This window comes from Ictalurus furcatus, chromosome 8 (genome assembly GCF_023375685.1).
Source record: "Ictalurus furcatus strain D&B chromosome 8, Billie_1.0, whole genome shotgun sequence".
In the NCBI taxonomy this organism is placed as follows: Eukaryota; Metazoa; Chordata; class Actinopteri; order Siluriformes; family Ictaluridae; genus Ictalurus; species Ictalurus furcatus.
The window spans coordinates 18,948,954-18,968,692 of NC_071262.1; the positions used below are offsets into that span (position 1 = coordinate 18,948,954).

Here is a 19,739-nt window from a genome sequence, read left to right on the forward strand (position 1 = left end):
TTAAAAACACCATGTACAATAAACACAACAAACAAAATGAATAGGCACAACTTGTGGTTTTGCAGGATTGATCTAAAGACACATACGGTCCAAACATAATCACATTTCATAATAAACATCTATAAATTCATGATCACTGTTTTTTTCATGCCCACTTTTATCCAGAATTTGCCTAAACTGGGTTGTTTTGGCATAGTAATGTGCTGAAGTATCATAACCCACTTCCTTACAACGGTTTAATTTGGTTTGAACAATAGATGTCTGAAAGGTCAACTAGATACACACTTTTCAAACCACTCACTCAATCACTCAAAGGGTTAAATATTGCATACTCTTTGTGGTTAAGCTTCAGTTCAGATTGAAGTACATGCTGGTAAGGGTGTGTTCATTCCAAAAGGCTTAAAAAATGAAATTGGGCATAGATTCGTTGCCTTAAATCATTATATATGGTGTGCTCACCTGTTAGAATCATGAGAGCCCAAACCTGTGTAAAATGTACAATTACAATAAACCATCTGCTCTGAAGCTCAGTACATTTCTTTCATAAATATGATAGTCACCATATTTCATAATAGTAAGAGGGATTTTTAACATTTAACACTGTACATCACCCTCTGTTTAAATATGATTCATCTATTTTAATGAATATAGTTTAGTGGTTGAATTGTATGCTTATAAAATACAGTGCAGCCCATAAGTTACTGTGCATACTATAATACATTGGATTGTATCATTATTACTGAAATTGGAAAATTCACCTAATGCCAATGATACTATATTGCTAAATATAGTGGCTAGCAGTTAGCCAAACCATATTTTAGCATCTTGAACAGTTTGTTTTAAGACAGAAAGCTAATGTCTAAAAGCTAAAACCTGAACTATGCTACAGTATTGGTTATGAGGTCATTACTAGGGAAATGTGTGATTCACAGGTTCAAAAGTCTGAGAACTACATAACATTTAACTGTAGTTGTTAAAAAAAAAAAAAGCTTCAGCTATTTTTGGGCAATGTTTGTTTATGACATGTTGAGTTTGGACCTTGCAGAAAGTTCAGAGATTTCTACAAATACATGAACAGGTTTTATGATTCAAAAATTTGTAAGTATAATAATTCTGATGATGTGAACATACTAACTGTGCCCACATTTTAAACATCCAAAAAAAAAAAAAAAAATTGTCGAAAGTAAAGTTAAAAATTTTGTCAGGTTTTTTAATTGGCTCGAAATGGTGCTCAGTAATGAGGCCTGTAATGTAGATATCTTGACTTCCTGTTTCTTTTGGAAGCTTTTTGACTTCATTTCTTTAGTAAGTATGAATTTTACATTCCATAGTTCCTTTAGCGTTATGTTTCAGGTCACTGATGCAAAGTGAAATGCTGTCCAGTGAGTTATTAGGCTTTAAATGTACAAGACCAAGCCATGGCACTACCACCACCATGTTTCACAGAGTTGGTTTGTTTTAGCAATCTGCAATTGATTTCTTATGGACTGCACTGTATAAGATGCATACATCATTCACACTGTATATGAACTAAATAAAAAGAAAACATTTGGTTGCCAAGGCTATATAAATTCAGAGATCACTGAGACATGGCCTGGTTGCATTTTAGGCATTGATACAGTTTGATGGATTTGAATATTGAAGCACACTGAATACAACATCCAACACCATGGTGCAAAACAACTGAAAAATAGTGGATGTTAGCAGACTGACACTGTGAGAACCCTAAACGCTAGCACAAAAGCATGTTAGCATGCTAGATTTTCCTAGCGTTTACCAGCATACTGGCTTTTTCTAGCATGCTAGCATACTTCCCAATGTTCTAAGCAAAGTGCACGTGAACCAAAGGTTACGGTGATGCAGAACAAACATCTGTCTTAAATAACATACAGAAACCATTTTGATTAGGTTTTTGTTTTTACATTTTCAAGCTAGGACACTGCATTTGGTTCAGTGCTGAAAAAAAATCACAGAATTGCATTTTTTCCCCTATGATTTCTATGAATTTGAGACAGCATCTGAATAAAATTGGCTCTGAATAAATCACTGAAGAGCATGTTGGAAATGTTGGGGATGCAGTAGCAGACACTTGTGTCTTTTTTGAATTGTACGCTTTGTCTAAAATAGACATAAACATCTTAGCATGACATGTTAAGGAGATTTTTGTGACCTTTCATGCAACACCTCGGATAATAGGATATACAGTAGTCCAAAAGAACAAACAAAGGTCATTCGAGGAAGATGTCTTCTGTGGGACAGGAGTACTCCATGTGTTCTTTGTAGAACTGCTGAAACGCTTTGCTGTAATAGGAAATAGGAATACATCCTGAATCACAGCAAGTGCAGAATGACTTTTGCAAACTTCAGATTAGAAAACAGAACTCCACAATAATTACATTATGAATTTAATTGTTGCTTTTTATGTAGCTATGCCTGTTACACATCTAATGCAGACCAAAATGTTGAACAATTTGAACAAAATGTTTTGACCACAATTGGTTAAGAATTTAGCTCTCATCATTAACAGTTTCCAAACCTTAGCTTGACTACTAGCTAGCTACCAACAACTACTTGTATTTCTTTACAGTCAAGCAACTCCACGACACTGCAGATTCTGATCCTGGATGCATGGGAAAAGGAGTGTACTTGTCTATAGCTGTGACAGATGATGTATAAACCTGATTCGGCTAGAAGCGAGACGGCTAGGACTGGCACTATAGATATTTTTGCCTCAGTAGTGGTTTGAGGTTTGCCTTGTACACAGAGGACCTCGTGAGTCTGGTGGCTTTACGTTGACATAAATAAACTTTGGTTGACATGTTGAGTTTGGACCTTGCAGAAAGTGCAGAGATTTCTACAAACACATGAACAGGTTTTATGATTCAGAAATTTGTAAGTATAATAATTTTGATGATGTGAACATACTAACTGTGCCCACATTTTAAACATCCGAAAAGATATATATTAAAAAAATTGGGGAAAGTAAAGTTAAAATTTTGTCAGGTTTTTTAATGAGGCCTATAATGCAGATGTCTTGACTTCCTGCTTCTTTTGGAAGCTTTTTGAGGAGCGTACATGTCTGCAGCTGTAGTAGACGATGTATAAACATGAATAAACTTTGGTTGTTTATACATATCAAGTTCTCTCTATTAGCAGTTGAACAAATCATCTTGAAACAAGTGCAAAGGTCATTTGAGGAAGCTTACCCGACAGATTCAGCCAGATATGAGGCGTGCTCCTCTGAGAAGAACACATGGCAGGCAAACCTCTGGTGTGCTGGGTGTTTGGTGATTAGTCCAAAATACCTGATGAACAGACGGAAATTATGATTAGGTGCAAATTCAACCTACATACATTTATTCCTTGAGTCAGTGGATCCCCTGGACCATCAACATGCCATGCGCCAATAATACTGTGCTATTCAACATGCATCACAATTATTATTTTGGTCACAAAACATTTTCACTAGCATACTGGTGCAGAATTTGCACTTCAAAATGAACGCGTTCCATTCTGGAAGCAGTACAAGGACAGTGGTCTTACTAGACTTTATTTTGGACTAATATGGAGCATCGCTGCAGGTTTAATCTAATTCAGTTTCATGATTATTTGGAAAACATGGAAGACAAATTTGTCTCTGCAATACAATCCCTGCAACTCAGTTCGCCTACTATCTGTACTAAATAGTATCCGAGATTACAATTAGCATGTCCCAAACCGTAGTGTGTTGAAATGAGTACCACAAAGGTACCCAAATGGTCTAGTATTTGCGGTAGATTTTCGAGGTGTGGATCCATGGATACTTTTTCAGCTAATATTGCCCACAACTCCTTGCGCGAGGGAGGAGGAGTTTTATGACGGTTCGCTTCGCTGAACCAAAGACCCATTTAGAGAGGTGTGAATGGAATGGGGAAAAATAAATCATGGGAATGGTAAATTGAATGATCTAGTATAAATTATATAAGGAATAATGAATGAAAAAAAGCTGAAACGCAATAAGGAGTTTGTTTACGGTGACAGTGTCCGTAACTCAGCAACAGTACTCTCTTCCTTTACATGAGGTGTTCCCAGTACTCTTTTGCTACACACTCAAATGTATGTACTTTGTCTTCACAAAAAGAGTACATACTTTTAGTGCATAGTATATAAGTAAGCAAACTTGGATGCAGGGAATATCACCACAATATGATAAAACAATAACAAAAAATATTTATTGTTCATTCCTATCACTTCTTCACTCACTTTTTGTTCTTTGGATGGCATCCACAGAAAGAGATGTTCTTCAGCTGAAAGAAGTGACAGTACTTGTCACCCTGTGGAAGGGAAAGAGAAAGTAGGAATGTATTTAACAGCAATAAAGATCTGATGATGGTTCAAAGATTCTGATGATGGGTGTGAAAACCTAATTAGCTTAGCTCAATCAAAAACCTTTTTTTTTTTTTTAAAAAAAAAACAACAACAAACAAACCCCCAAAACTTCTCCTTTGACGTAACTTTCGCTTCTTTAATGTTAGCTCAGTTACTAATTGCTTTTTAAAAAATCTTTAGGCAGACAAATACTGCTGAGTAATAGAAAAATGTGACTCAGTGATAAAAACTAGTTCTAAAAATAATAGTGCCTTAAAGGAACTCTTTTACCAAAAAATGAAATGTACAAATGTACAAAAGATGAGTTTCCTTTCAGTCCAAATTGTAGTTGATCATCCAAGACATGTTTGCTGTCTGACGTTTGTGTCTGATTTAGCTACCACGTGATGGAAGCATACAGAGTCTACTTAACATCATGCGAACTGCGTGTCTAAATCATCATACTGATTATTTTCCTTAAAAAAATTCTAATAACATTCAAACTCTTTATGTGCAAATGATGTCTTCTGAGGCAGGGCAATTCTCACATACGTAAGGTTGTAACTTTTCCATAATTGTTAGCTATATTACATTAGATTAGAATAGATTAGATTAAATTATATTAGACTACATTTGGATAAAGGGGAAATTGTAATTATATTTAATTATATAATTTTTAATTATATAATTAAATAATTTTTTATTTTAATAATTTAATTATATAATTTTTGGCTGAACTCTGTTAAAAAAAGTAATTTCTCAATAGTTCGTTGTATAGTTACGTGTTCTTAATTTGTTTTGTTTTTTTCCTGAAAAGAGAAAGAGAGAAGAACTAGGACCCTGGAGGATCTGGACAGATTCTGTACTGAGGAATTGGTCTTAGTTTGCTTGCTCTGTATTCTCCAACATCATTAAGCATTATAGAAGAAGACGCCGTGCTGATATGCACTAAATGCAGGGGTGCCAATAATTGGATTTTTTTTTCTCTGTATTTAATGGCTATGGAGTAATAAGCTCAAAGTGGATTAACAGGGGGAAAAATACCCATAAATCATTCTCCCTGATTGAGCAGAAAATCAGAAGAAACCAAGGAAAAAGAAACTTAATTGCCGATTAATTTGATCCGAAATTAAATCTATACGCACAACCAGCCATTTTTGCAATGTAGCCAATTATAAAGACATCCATATCACACATTATTCACACAATAATTTAAAAGGGTATGAATACTGATTTTAGCACGTACCCTTCCAGAAACCTGACACTCGTCCTGAACTATGATCTTCACTCCTCTTATATTGATCTCCACGATGCACATGGAGGGAGGGTTGAACTGCATTGTTCTTCTGTTTGTGGCAATCTGCCATCAGAACATCATCACAGATTTGACACATTTCACACGTAAAGCAACAGTGACAGTGAAAAACTTCCCCTTACCCCAAATCTATCAGTCATTAATCAGCCAAGAGATGCAAATATGTCTAAATGCCATTTTCTGACCGCTGCTGTTGTGTTCTCAAATAAGGGTAACACTTTATAATAACATGAATAATCATGCACTAATACCTGAATTAATACTTACTTAAATATGAACTAATAATGAGTTAAGGCATGTAAAAATCACAAAGTAATGAAGAGCTAACTTTAACTACGATGTGAGTCTTATGAGTTCATGCGTGCATAATGACTAGGGATGGGCGATATGGACTTAAAACAATATCACGATATTTTCTGGTATTTACTGCGATAACGATATCAGTGACGATATACATATAGAATCATGCACCACTGTTTTTGGTTACAAGTGACAGCTCTATGCAGTCTTGAGAGCCTCAGAAACACAAACACTGATCTAAAAGTAAAACTGATTTTCTGTAACCAAACCAGTTCCAGATTGCAGAGGTAGTTCTTCGTTTAGTGAAAAACTCCTCCTCAGCTTCACATCCGCCTTCCACCGTACTTGTTTTCGCTCTGCACGTGAGCTGTGAACGGGTCGCATACGTCATCGACTAGGCTTTATCGTTATTACCGCGAGAAAACTAATTCTTATCGTGGGGAGAATTTCTACCGGTATATCGCAAACGATAAGATATCGCCCATCCCTAATAATGACCACCTTAAGTACATGTTAGTACATGTTTGTTAGTTAATGTAGTAATTAACACATAGGGGTAAACCAAATCAAACATGCTCTATAAGAAAGAATATGAATGAAACGTGCATCATTTCAAATCGTTTACATAATTTGCCACATGCAACTGCACAGTACACGACCAATATTGCATGGCACTGGATTGCTTTCATAATTTACATTGATCCTCCTTATCAAACTCAGAAAGATGCACTAATGATAAACACCAATCATTTCATCTCAACCCATTTTGCGTCATTCTCCATCCATTTCACTTCAAAGCCCACTGTAGTACTACTACATGCTCTGGGTGGCTTGGGCCCAGGCCACCGCTCCTTTGCCCACAAGGGTGAAATTAATACAGTAACATTTATTCATTTATCTATTAACGTGGCATTTGAAGAGAAATGGGTGGAGAATGACGCAAAACAGGTCAAGATGAAATTATTGGTGTTTATTATTAGTGCATCTTTCTACGTTCCATAAGGAGGATCAATGTACAAATAATGAAAATAATCCAGCGCCATCCAGTGATGTTTGTGTATGTAGCTGCGTATGGCAAATTATATAAACAATTTGAAATGGTGCACGTTTAATTCAGAATCTTTCTTATGGAGCATGTTTGATTTGGTTTACCCCTACGTGGTAATTAATACATCAACTAACACACATGTACTAACCTTCTTAACGTGGTCATTATTCACGCATGAATTCACAAGACTCACATCTTAGTTAAGGTTAGCTCCTCATTAGTTTGTATTATTTCATGAATCAGTGCGTGATTTTTCATGTACTGTTATTCTAAAGTGTTACCTAAATAAGCTACTTATCTCTACGATAAGCAGGCCTGTGTCTCAATCACATACTATGACCTAATACTTAATAGTATTTACTATTAAGTCCTAACTTAGAGGATAATGCATACTTTTAATTTGAATCGTACATGAGAGGGTGGTTACCAGATTAATGTTAAAAATGGAGGTGATGTAAACAACAGTGCTACACTGTGTCCAGTGCGTTCTGGTAACTTAACCAGCAGTGTTTGCTGTTCTACATGATTTATTCTTATTTTTTTTATTTCAATGTACACGTCATTGACAAATACAGTTTTTATAGATGAAGACAAAAGCAGTCCCATAAACGAACTGTCTTCTGCTATCACTTTAGCTAACAGTCCTTCCCCTTTAATCTGTGTTAGTGCAAAAGTGTCCACTGTTTCACACTACATTTGTTCAGCACGTTTAAGCCATTATCCAAGTCTGAAGGTTTGAAGTACATTTGTTCATATTTCTAAGTGTGAACATGCTACACAGTTATGTATACTCAAAAATATGTATACAAAAAAATTCTCTGTATTCACTATTCTGGATTGCTTGGTTCAGGTGTTTAGCTGTATTGAGATCTGGGAGGGAGCCAGTACAAGAACCCTGAGTTCTGGGTTGAAAATCACAGTGTACTTGAGGCTTGAAGTGGCTTGAACTCAGGACTAAGGATTTTAATTACTCTGCATGTTGCAACCTGGCACCTTAGTCTCTTCTAATCACTTCCAGTAATTACTTTTGCTTTAAAAGATGGCTAATAACTGGTTGCAAAACTTTTGTAATCAGAAACTAACAATAATCGGATTGAAATATGTGATGTTATTTAACGACGAAAAACGTGCCGTCGTTGATATGGTGAAGTTTTCTGTGAAGAGATTTCTTTAACATTTCTAGAAGGAGTCTCCAATTTCAGAGGGAGAAAGAAGACTAGTAAGGGAATGAGTGTTTATAGCTGCTATAATGTGTGTGATGCATTAGGATCTAACGTTCCACATTAAACATTAGATGTAACTATAAATGGATGAAAAAATGTGACTTCTTGTCTTATAATTAATGAAAAAAAAAGTAATCCGTGGCAAATAGAGATGAGGGGCCATTATTGGAAAATATGAGCTGGTAACTGTAATTCGTCTTGTTTTTGATTCTTTTTCAGCATGCTATGTCATGTTTTATTACATATTTAACAATGCTTTAATGTTGTTCTTTACCTCTTGTATGCCAGCACAAACAATCTGGGAGGGTTAACAGTAAAAACTGAGATTAAAATGAGGGTTTGTACCACTGTATACTGTATTTGTATCATACCTTCTGCATAGCTGCACAAAGCACATCATTCCCTTTATGATATGGCACTTGAACAGAGCCCAGGAATTTCACCCAGAATGTGTCTAGCCAGTCACTTTTGACCTCTGGGAAAATATATGTATATATATTATAATCTAAGAACAAATAACACAAAATTGTAATAAGAGCTCATATTCACTCAGCATTTGCTGAAGTACTTGGTACCTTTAGGCTGGCTGTCCTTGGTGACTTTAACTGCGTAGAAAGCAGGGAAAATGCCTCTGGATCCGGTGCGCATGTTGTAGGCTTCACACCACAAATCCTCCGCCTGCATTTCCATCAACAATGGGTCGTCCGCCTCCATCTCCAGCTCATCCGCGTGCCTCGGGATGAACCTGTAAGCAACAACAAATATCTCCTTAAGACCATGACAAGCGTGCAGAAGGGATCCCTGAGTGAGAATATTTTTGATCCCTGGTTTTGTTGAGCAGTAATTTATACTGTAGATATACAACCCTGCATTCGGACAGCTCCTAAATTACAGTATTTAAATTTAAGCCTAGTACATGTGATCCGGCTAATCTAAGAAAGAAGAAAAACTTTCTATTACACATCTCAGTATTGTGAATTGGAGCCCAGGTCTGATGTAGCTCTTTGGAAGATGTACTGAAAATGAATCGAGCTGTCCTGAGTTAAATGGTACCTCGTACAGTTGGGCATAATACAGTTGAACATACAACTTAAATTTGAGATGTGCTTCCACTTCCCTGTCAGTCTTGGCCTGGAGAGTATGCTTAAACTGAACAAAACTGTTATTCAAGTGTAAGTGACGCTTTCCTGGGAGAGTAAAGAGGATGAGAGAGACATGCCTGAACACTGCCCTGTGGCTCTGCTCTCTCTCCTCACCATCGATAATGCAGGAGAAAAGACCAAAGGATTCCACACCTACGGATCAACAAAACAACAGGTAAGTGACATTTGCCAAAAAAAAGTATTGCATATCATTACATTGTAACAGGAAAAATGTAAGGTTTTAACTAACAGAAGTCCTAGCATTACAAATATTATGGAAATGGTGCTACAAGGCTCCATGCTAGGCCCTGTTGGTGTTTTAGTAAGGAATGCAAGGAATGAAACACATCGTTGCGTACTGTTATAGGACAACAATAAATGATACAGTGGTGTGATGCGACACAACGTGAAGCAGGTTTACTGTTACTACCACAAAACTGTATATGGCACAGCAACTCCTGAAGCGCTTTAATGTTCTTATATCCCAGCAATTTGCCAACGCTAACTTTTGATTTATCTATTAAAGAACTATACTTCATACTTTTTATCCGTTTACAGTTGCGTGTGCGTTGTGCAACGTTGCGTCAGTGAAATCAGCCAATTCCTGTTAAGTCCTGTTCTGACTGTTACTTCTAACAAAGCACTGACAAAGGAGACTCCTTCCAAAAATGCAAAATGAGTTGCTGACGGAAAAATGATCAATACCACATCAATAACATCAATACCAATATCATTCAGTGTTTTTTGTCCATTTTAGAAAGTGTGGCAACACAATTAGTGCAAATAGTGCTCGTTACAGAAATGTGATCCACCCACCAGGAAAGCACGGGCGTCTGTTTATGAAGACATTGAGGAATTTGCGTGAGCGAGGCATGTCTGACGTGGTGTCAGTGGCAGAGTCTGTGGACAGACCGGAAGTGTCCCTGTTCATTCCTCCTGCGCCTGACTCGTCCTCATCATCGTCCACATCATGGTCCTCCTCCTCATCCTCTTCGACAGCCGACTCGTACACGGTGTTGTCGCTGTCGCTGTCATAGCCTTGGTAACACTGCTTTAGACTAACCAGCTCCAACTTTGAATGCTCGTCCACCACCAGGGTGTATTTCACAGAGTCGTATGTCAGTCCCGAGGCGTCCGTGCTAACTGCTGCGTTCGCAGCGGCTGTGTCACCTGGTTTTGCATTCGAAATAGAGTCTATTGCCTCGCTGAGGCTATCAGTCCTGCACGGAGGTGTTGGAGGGTACACTTCATCCTCTTCGCTGATGGATGGGTTGGTACGTTCGGCTACAGAATGGAAATGCAAGGGAGGGAGCTCAGTATCGGAGCTGATGGACATGCGGTTGCTGTCGCTGCTCTGGGAAAGGAAAGGTCTCTCCTGCTCAGCACCCACCGGCGTCAACTGGATGTCCAGCATCGTCTCCTTACTCTTGTCCTTGTTTTTATCCGAGTGGTGGTGTGTATATCCATTTTCTCCATGGTCCCGGCAGCCATTCATGGAGTTATAGTGGGGTTTCTCCTTGCTGATAGTCCCAGTCAAATTCCCATCCCTCGTTGTGTCCTTCATGGCTGCACAATTGGACACCGGGACCGTACAGATATTGTTGCCCACACTGTCAGAAGGTTTATCCTGCTTCTTGCAGTTAGACACTGGAGTTTTGTGTGTCACGGAAGCAGCTACACACGGCTTAGGATCCAACCGGCTGCTTGCTTGGACCTTGACCCCATCGGTTGGGGTAACATGTTCAACAGTGGGAGGCTGGGCCCCTATTACACACACAGCAGATTATATATTAGGTAATAAGTCCAAAAGGAAGGGGATTATGCAGGAAAAAACCCCACACAATTACGTGCATATGTGGAATTTCTCTGTGTACTTATTTCAACTTTCAGCTAAGGCATCTAAGATTAGGAAACAGAAAGTTGTTTGTAGTGCCACTGTGAATGCCCTGTTTTTGCCACGAGCCTTCTTGTGAACTTGTGACCTCTTGTGATCCCATTAAAGCAATATTTTTTTCACAGGCAGACATTTCATCAGAAATAAAAATGCATATATTACATAACCTATCTCAGACAACAAGGTTTCTTTGTTGACAGTGGAATCTTGCCATTAAATAATTAACAGAGTAGAGTCTTCAGAATAGGATAGGCGAATGCTCTTATCTAGCATCCGCGTTAATGGCTTGAGGAATTTAAGGACATTCTAATGAGTTATTTTAAAAAAATTAAATTAATAAATTACTTTCAATCTGTAATATGGGTAACAGGGTGTTTTAAACCACTGGAAACTCTTATTTTTTTTGTTTCAGGCAGAGCCGAGAGGCCAAGACTGTGTGATGTACATAAAATGCATTAAATATATAAAATAATAAACACAGACATTTGTGATTAAGTGCAAACGTTTGGCTTACCTTTTATGTGAGGTGAAGATGAATGGGACTTCTTCTCTTTCCTTCTGTCTTTTTCACCAAAAGAGTTATTATTAATGGTGTCCTGAGGGAAAGGAGAGGGAACGAAGGATGAGATGTTTAAAAAGGAAAATATGGGGATTTCCTTCCTTGCTCATCAGAAAATGTGGAAATGTTACTGAATACTCTACTTCCTCCTTTCATTTTAGGCTGGCTGCTACAATCAATAGTCTGAGTCCACTCCTAAAAATTGTTTTTAATTACTCAACTGATACTTAAGAAGACATTATTAGTTAACACACCATTTACTTCATTTTTGTCTAATATTTCTTTCAAAAAGGTCAAACGCTATTAACTATCGATTGTTAATCACTAACCCCTTATATCGACCAGTACACTCCTTTATGATAGATTGTTATCCCTATTTTACAGACCTAGGGTATATTATGAAGAAGAATGTAATCCTTTTTCAAAAAATGTCATTTGAAAGAAATATGGTAGGTTTTTAATAACTATAGGGCTTTCCACACAGATACGCCCTGCTGTGACGTGAGCATGACTGAGCTTCAGGGAAGAGGAATTAGTGATGCTTTACTGTCCTCTAAGTTCTCGCTGACTCACTACCAAAGTGCAATGGGCATCCCATCCTCCATCACCATGGAAACAGGGGCACAGAAGTGTGTGTGTGTGTGTGAGTGAGTGAGTGAGCATATGGTATGATGATATTGAGAGGGACAAAGATTCGTGATGTGTCTCAGTTCTTTTTTTTTAATGAAAAGATGATTTTCTTTATTTCAATTTAATCAGAGAAGTACAAAGCAACAAAGAGATATCAGGTATCTAAACATTGTGCTCTTGCCATCTTCTGTGAAATTCTGCTGTGAAACCTCTGCCTAAGGCAGGAAGTGGACAGCGAGGGTCTATGTAATAAACTGGCAGACTTCACTACCTAAGATAAATCTATAATCAGCTAGGAACTGCAGTAAGACTCACAAAAGACAAGATAAAGGTACATATGTACTCTCCAACTACTTTATTAGCAACACCTTTACACCTGCTCATTCATGCAATTATCTGTTCAGTCAATCATTAGACAGCAGTGCATATACAGGTCATGCAGATACAGGTCAAGAGCTTCAGTTAATGTTCACTTAAATGTCGGGGGGGGGGGGGGGTGTCTCAGTGACTTTGACTGTGGCACTGTTTTTGGTGCCAGATGGGCTGGTTTGAGTATTTCAGATAGACCTGATCTCCTGGGGTCCTAGAGTTTACACAGATTGGTGCAAAAAAACGAGAAACATCCAACGAGCAGCAGTTTTGCACCTTGTTGATGAGAGAGGTCGGAGCAGAATGCCCAGACTGGTTCCCGCTGACAGGAAGACAATGCTAACTCAAATAACCACTCTTTACAACCGTGGTGAGCAGAAAAGCATCTCACAAAACGAAACATGTCAGAACTGGTCTACAACAGCAGAATATGATGTGCACAGAAACAAGACAGTTGAAGATTGGAAAAACGTCACCTGGTCTTCAACTTTTTTCCCCCAATTCTGATGTTTGATGTGAACATTAACTGAAGCTCTTGACTCTTGACTTGTATCTGCATAACTTTCATGCATTGCACTGCTGCCATTTGTACAAATGCCTAGAAATAGGGCTAACCCTAACCCTAATCTTATATTTGGTTTATCGTGTAATAGGAACTCAAAGATAAGCCTAATCCTGACTATATTTAAGATATTTTTACTTAATAAAATGTCTTTTTTTTGCAGTGTACAGCCCTTGATGGTACTGGAGATTCAAACAAACAAGAAGGATATCAACAGTAAGCTAGAACAAGCTAAATGTTGCCAAAAAGTCCAGCTGATCTTTTCTCTGAATAATGAAACTGCTTGTGAATTGAGGCTCAGCTTTGTATGAGAGCAGGTCTCCAAAATTCCAGACAAATTCCATCAATGCTCATCTTATCCAGGGGCTTTGACATGGCTATTTTCCTGTCCCATGACAAGCACAGATTGGAGACTTACAACCACAGTGCAACCCTAGGCAGAAGTTCCTCTAGGCATCATCACGCTGATGACCTGGATATGAGTCACACTCAGGAGGTGCTCAGATATTGCTAGAATAAATTTTTAAAAGGCTTGCTGCTTCATAGCACTGCTGAGAAACTGCAGCTTTTCTGCTTCAGTCTACTGGGCCTCATATCTATCACAGAATGCCCTACATAGGGTGTAAATAAACCACTAACTAGTGTGCTAACAAGAAGTAGAGAGCCAATTTTGGTCTGTCTCTGAATTAATTGCTTAAAATGTTCAGATTTGTTTCTTTGCCCACAAACTTATGCATGGCATTTCCTGGTCATAATCACATTACTTTTCAGAAGAACTGCATTTCATTTTGAGGATCAAAAAATGTCGGATCAATCAGGAATCAAACATGAAATGTTCAGTGATTTTAAATACATTTTAAACCACTGAGTGTATTCTTTTTTACAAACCCACTGCCGAGGAATCTAGCACAAATACCGAGGTTAATAGTGTATATATTCATGCAGGACAATACAAAACATGGACTGAATCTATACTAAAATAAAAGAGCGCTGAGATGATGTATTAAGTTATATGAATACTGCTTTAAAAAAGAAAAAAAGCACCCTTACAATTAATATTTTGTGAAACTTACTCTAGACAGAACTGAGTCTCTTCCTGTAATGTCTAACAAGGTTGTAGAGGGATTTCGATTCATTCCTATATGCGGTACTTCTTAATATTCTACGTTTGTGCATGTGGACTTATCGTTTTTATTCAGACCACAGATTTTCAATAGGATTCAAATCCAGGTTTGGGCTGAAATATCCTTGTATTTAGTAGAATTTCTGACACCATCAATCGTCACAAAAGATGTTCACTAAACCAGCCACAAAACAGCCCGAAAGCATCACTGATCCACTCTAAGATTGTACAGTGGGTACCAGGCACTTTTCTTTGTATGTAAGGTCACCAGACATGTTGTGTGCATGACCAAAGATTTGATTTTGACATCATCTGTCCACAGGACAGGATGCCAATTATAGTTCTAATGATGCTTATCCCCCTTCTTCACCATCCTCCTCACTGTGTGCTCAGGACTCCAGTTCTTGTCAAATGACCTGTCAAATGTTTTGTTATGGACCTAACTGTGCTTAATGGTATTTTTTTAAATAAAATCCATTAACAGATTTGTGCAGGTCAACAACCCTTGCTCTCTTTTGCTTTGGAAGTTCTTTGGTTTTTCCCATGGTAATGGATGTCAAGGGGATTTTACATGTGTGCAACTTCACAGCAAATTGGAAAACCATCAGGAAAACAGGATATGATTAAAGAAAATTAAGAGCAAATGAAAAAATATTATGAGGGTTTTTCATTTTCAAAAATGACAATTTGTTTATTAATAGAAAATGTTCTTTTGGGGTGTCAGTATTTTATTTTGAGAGAAAATACTATTACATATATAAGTATAAATTATAGAGTATAGCGTGTATAGAGTTTATAGTATAGACGACTTTTTTGTCAGAAGAAAGATAAATAGTTTCTTCTATAGTTACAGTAAAAAATGGAAACACTGGGTATACTATTTATTTAATACAATTTCATAAAATGTAACTTTTATGAAGGGGATCAATTAGAGAGGCCACAATTTTTTTGCCGATACCAGCAAAAAATAGTGGCTCGGATTTGGGATAAATCACATTATATATTGGATCCTGAAACAAGTGAGAAAGATTTGAATTGGATTGGAAAAGAAATTTCTTTTTGAATCTGGAAATATAAACAGCCTTAACTGCTTTTTTTTTTGTTAAGATTTATTTTATTATATTTATATTTTGTACTTTATTGTACGTACAATGTATGTAATTTTTGTGTGAAAGAGTTTAACTGTGAAGTGGTTCAGTAAAAATGATGATGATGATGATTATTATTATTATTAAACTAATAACTTTTGTTTGTACTTCACAAACTTTATTTGTGTGCTTAGTGTTGAGGAATTATGGTTTAGTACGTTGTGTCTCTATGGACAAACAGCGACATTAGCACACCTCCTTTACAACAACAACAACTGCAGACACTACCCTAATAAAGACACTATATTCAGTTACAGGGCAGATATCTGATGTGACTACTGAACACACAGTGTTTGTTTTTTTTTCTTCTAGATGCTGCATTTGCTTGGCAAATACTCAAATTATACCATCTCTCCTCCAAAAGAATGACAGTCATCTCTTTTATTTGTAGTACAGCATGAGATGAAGAGAGAGGGAAAAAGCAATGTAAGAGAAGGGCATAAACCCTTAACCACTTCTAAGTATTACTTCTGTAATAATACAGAAATGCAGAATGGAGTAAAATCCAGGTCATACACAGCCGGCGCTTCATATATCACTTCCTCATGGAATATGACAGATTTGGGGAAGCAGATTAAAGGAAACGTTCAACAATTCCTCACTTTTCCTCCTCTGAGACTAATTACTAGCTGGCCTTGGGGCTATCCCTAAAGCTGCATCTCCTCAGTTCATAATGGCATCCATTGTGACCCAATTCAGTCTTATTTATATATACACAATATACATTTATCCTGTATATTGTATATCAACATATTGACGATGTGGAGGCCTTTAAGTAGCTCAGTCCACTCATTTCTTTAAAAGAACGAATAAGGAATTGTTTGGCATAAAAATAATTCCCTTTACCTCAAATGTAGTGTATTATCAAGACAAGTTCGGTGTCTCTTATTTGGCTGGGCACCAAATCTTAAGATATTTGCTTTAAATAATATTGTTACTCATATAATATTATTTTATAATATATTATAATATAATATAAAATAATATTGTAATCTCATTTCTAAACCAATAAACTTGTAAAACTGTAAGAATTCAAATAACCAAGTCAATTGTTTTGCACGTATTGAATCAAACAAACTGTGCTAAAAAACCCAAACCAAAGAAAACAGATTCTGCTTGTCCAAGATGGCCACCCACATACTGTATTGTTCCAGTGTTCAGCTACATGATGAAGTTTAGTTCAGGTTTATAGATTACAGAAAATTTTCCTAAACCAATCAGCAAACCTAAGTGACAGTACTGGTGAACTGTGTGTGGGAATACGCTTCTTCCCATAACACATTATGATTAATCTCCAGTTTAAACTCAACACCTGTTGTCTTACACTGGTCTCCAATGTTAATTTATTACTTGTGGTTTTGCTGTGAAGCAGATGGTCTAAGATATGGCTGCAGATACGTCTGCTTGAAGGTGCAATCACAAGGAATTTATTGAAGTCTATTAGAAGAAAAAATATTTAGGTGCGTGAAGCACACTTTAGCACTACAAACCCAATCAACCACTGTCTGAGAAAAAAAGAAATATTTTGGATGTATGGATCACAATTCTTTCTTAAAATGTTCCTTAGGCAATGCATCTGACCTCTACATAGGTTTATGCATAAATGTCAACACAGCCAAATACAGATGAGCGACAAATCAAGGGAAAACGCTGACTCTGATTTGGCTCCACTTGTCCCCTAGGAGTTCTTCTGATCATCTTTACTCCCCCCAATTCACAGACCACGAGGGTCACTGATTGATGTAAGTCACATGCTATGACCTCCAGAGATGTGTAGAACAAGAGTTGAAGATATTGGCTTTTACTTTAATGTTTCACCTATTTATTTGCATATCTGATGTAAAATAAGCACTATAGGCTATATTGTGATGTATACAATGGGAGATAAATAATGAATAGATTAAATACAAATGTTTTTAGGTTTAAGCCATTGTGTTTCAACAACAACAAATCACTCAACGACAATAGATTCTGAATTTAATCTAAAACGAATCTAAATCTAAAATGTCAAATTAATTCTACTAGTTATTAAAGCTAATAATACTTGAAGATGGATAACGTTAGACCTGCACCTGAGTCAAACTCATTAGATTTAGGTTTAATGATTTCAAATAGACTGAAGACCTTGTTGTTGCTGTTTTTTGCTCTCATTATGATGCTCAAAAATATCCATCCATCCCTGCATTTTCTATACCTCTTATCCTGCAGGGTCACTGGTAGCCTGGAGCCTATCCCAGGGAAGTTTGAGTCCAAAGAGGGGGACACCCTGGACGGGGTGCCAACGCATCGCAGGACACAATCACACACTATGGACAATTTGGACATGCCAATCAGCCTACAATGCATGTCTTTGGACTGGGGGAAGAAACCGAAGTAGCTGGAGGAAACCACAAATGCACAGGGAGAACATGCATACGCCACACACACACACAGGAACCGCCAACCCTGGAGGGTCAAGGTAAACGTGCTAACCACTAAGCCAACGTGCCCCGACTCAAAAATATAATAATGATATTTTATGACATGCAGGTTTGGAGTTTGTTCTTTGCACATTTATTCATGATGAATGGAAATCATTTTCAAATCATTGTTAGAAAGGCAAAACAAACCCATTTCAATCGACGCTCTTCCCTCAAAAATCTTAAAATCTTTCATCTGAGGAACATCCTGCTGGCCAATATGAGATAATCCGGAATATCCACACGTCCACACAGGTAGAGCCTGTGCTTCTAATCTCCCCCCTCATTCCTTTTGACCCCTGCAGGTCACATATTCGAATCGACACTTCCTATCTAATTCCATTACACAGAAGCAGAAGAGGAGGAGTGTGATTCATAACGGGTGGGCCACAGGGGGGAGCATGAGCCACGTCGCTGGCAGCATCAGCATCAGCCTCAGCCTCAGCATCAGCATCATTCAGGCCAGGAATCAGAGCAGCACAATCCATCACCCTTCTGCACTTCACCATTGAACACCATAAAATACGCAGCTTTAAAGACTGCTAATGATTGGGAGTGTGTGGGAATGACAGTAGTGAGAGCACAGCACATCTTTCTGTACTAAATATCCTCATCCCCACAGATACACACACATATTTACACACACACACACACACACACACAAACATTGGCTTCTTATACGCCCATGATCCCTAAAACACCAGCTGTCGGAAGATCCCATCACCTAATAAACCCATATACAGTCCACACACACATAGCTTCCCAAGCTTCCTCCAACCCACAGATACCAAGAGACCAGTTGTATGAAGAGCACATCACATAAGACTTACATACACACATACACACTCCCGAGCCCAAGCTTCTTACACACCCACACTCCCTATCCTCAGCTGTCACTCTGCTCACCTGAGTCCTTGGCACCTGCGGGAACAGATTAAGGGTGGTGGGTCTCTTGGGCCGATATGTATCCATGGCGGCCATCAGCGATCGCTCTTCCTCTCGGTGCTCATCGATGAGCAGCAGAGGCCTCTCCTCCTCCTCCTCCTCCTCCTCTTCTTCGTCTTCTCCTCCTTCTTCCTGGGTGCCTCCCTCAGCGTCTATCAGATCCAGCTGAAGCATCTCCTTCTGCAGCTCCACGGCCCCCCTCCTCCGACCCAACTCCCCGCTCCCATTGGCCGGACGAATCATGTGTTCCTGGGAAGGAGAAGCCAAAAGAGTGGTTAGAGGGGGAGCCGGGGCTTAGCCAATCAGGGCTCATTGATGATGTCATCCTGTGACTCGATGCCTCAGAGGGTGTGCAGAAAGCTAATGCAATCACAGAGGACAAAAAGCTGCAGCCTGTTAACACAGACAACATGCATACATTTTTATTTTAGATTGGAATATATTACATATATGTACATTATATACTCTATATGAATCTAAAGGTATTTATACTTTTAAGTATTTATGATACTCCTGTATGTAAATTTGATCATATTAATATACAAGTACACATACTGTAGGTATTAAGTTTTTAGTATTCAATATGTATTTACAATACATATTACAATAGTTATAATAATAGACAATAGCACATTTTCAAGTAAACAGAAAAAATGTGGTTTCATCCAAAAAACC

At 37.9% G+C, this 19,739-nt stretch overlaps 1 protein-coding gene across 1 annotated transcript in view; it reads right to left on the reverse strand.

Moving 5' to 3' along the window:
* Nucleotides 1-448: 448 nt before the first annotated feature.
* The window catches only part of mapk8ip1a (mitogen-activated protein kinase 8 interacting protein 1a), a 29,045-nt gene continuing 9,754 nt past the window's right edge, over nt 449-19,739 (reverse strand). Inside the window, exons 3-12 of the mRNA XM_053631294.1 lie at nt 19,026-19,313; nt 11,784-11,865; nt 10,192-11,139; nt 9,453-9,528; nt 8,809-8,978; nt 8,605-8,708; nt 5,594-5,707; nt 4,243-4,313; nt 3,207-3,305; nt 449-2,301 (exon numbers count right to left, since the gene is read on the reverse strand). Of these exons, the coding sequence (XP_053487269.1) occupies nt 2,229-2,301; nt 3,207-3,305; nt 4,243-4,313; nt 5,594-5,707; nt 8,605-8,708; nt 8,809-8,978; nt 9,453-9,528; nt 10,192-11,139; nt 11,784-11,865; nt 19,026-19,313 (2,025 nt within the window). The 3' untranslated portion in view covers nt 449-2,228. The remainder of the gene's footprint in view (nt 2,302-3,206; nt 3,306-4,242; nt 4,314-5,593; nt 5,708-8,604; nt 8,709-8,808; nt 8,979-9,452; nt 9,529-10,191; nt 11,140-11,783; nt 11,866-19,025; nt 19,314-19,739) is intronic.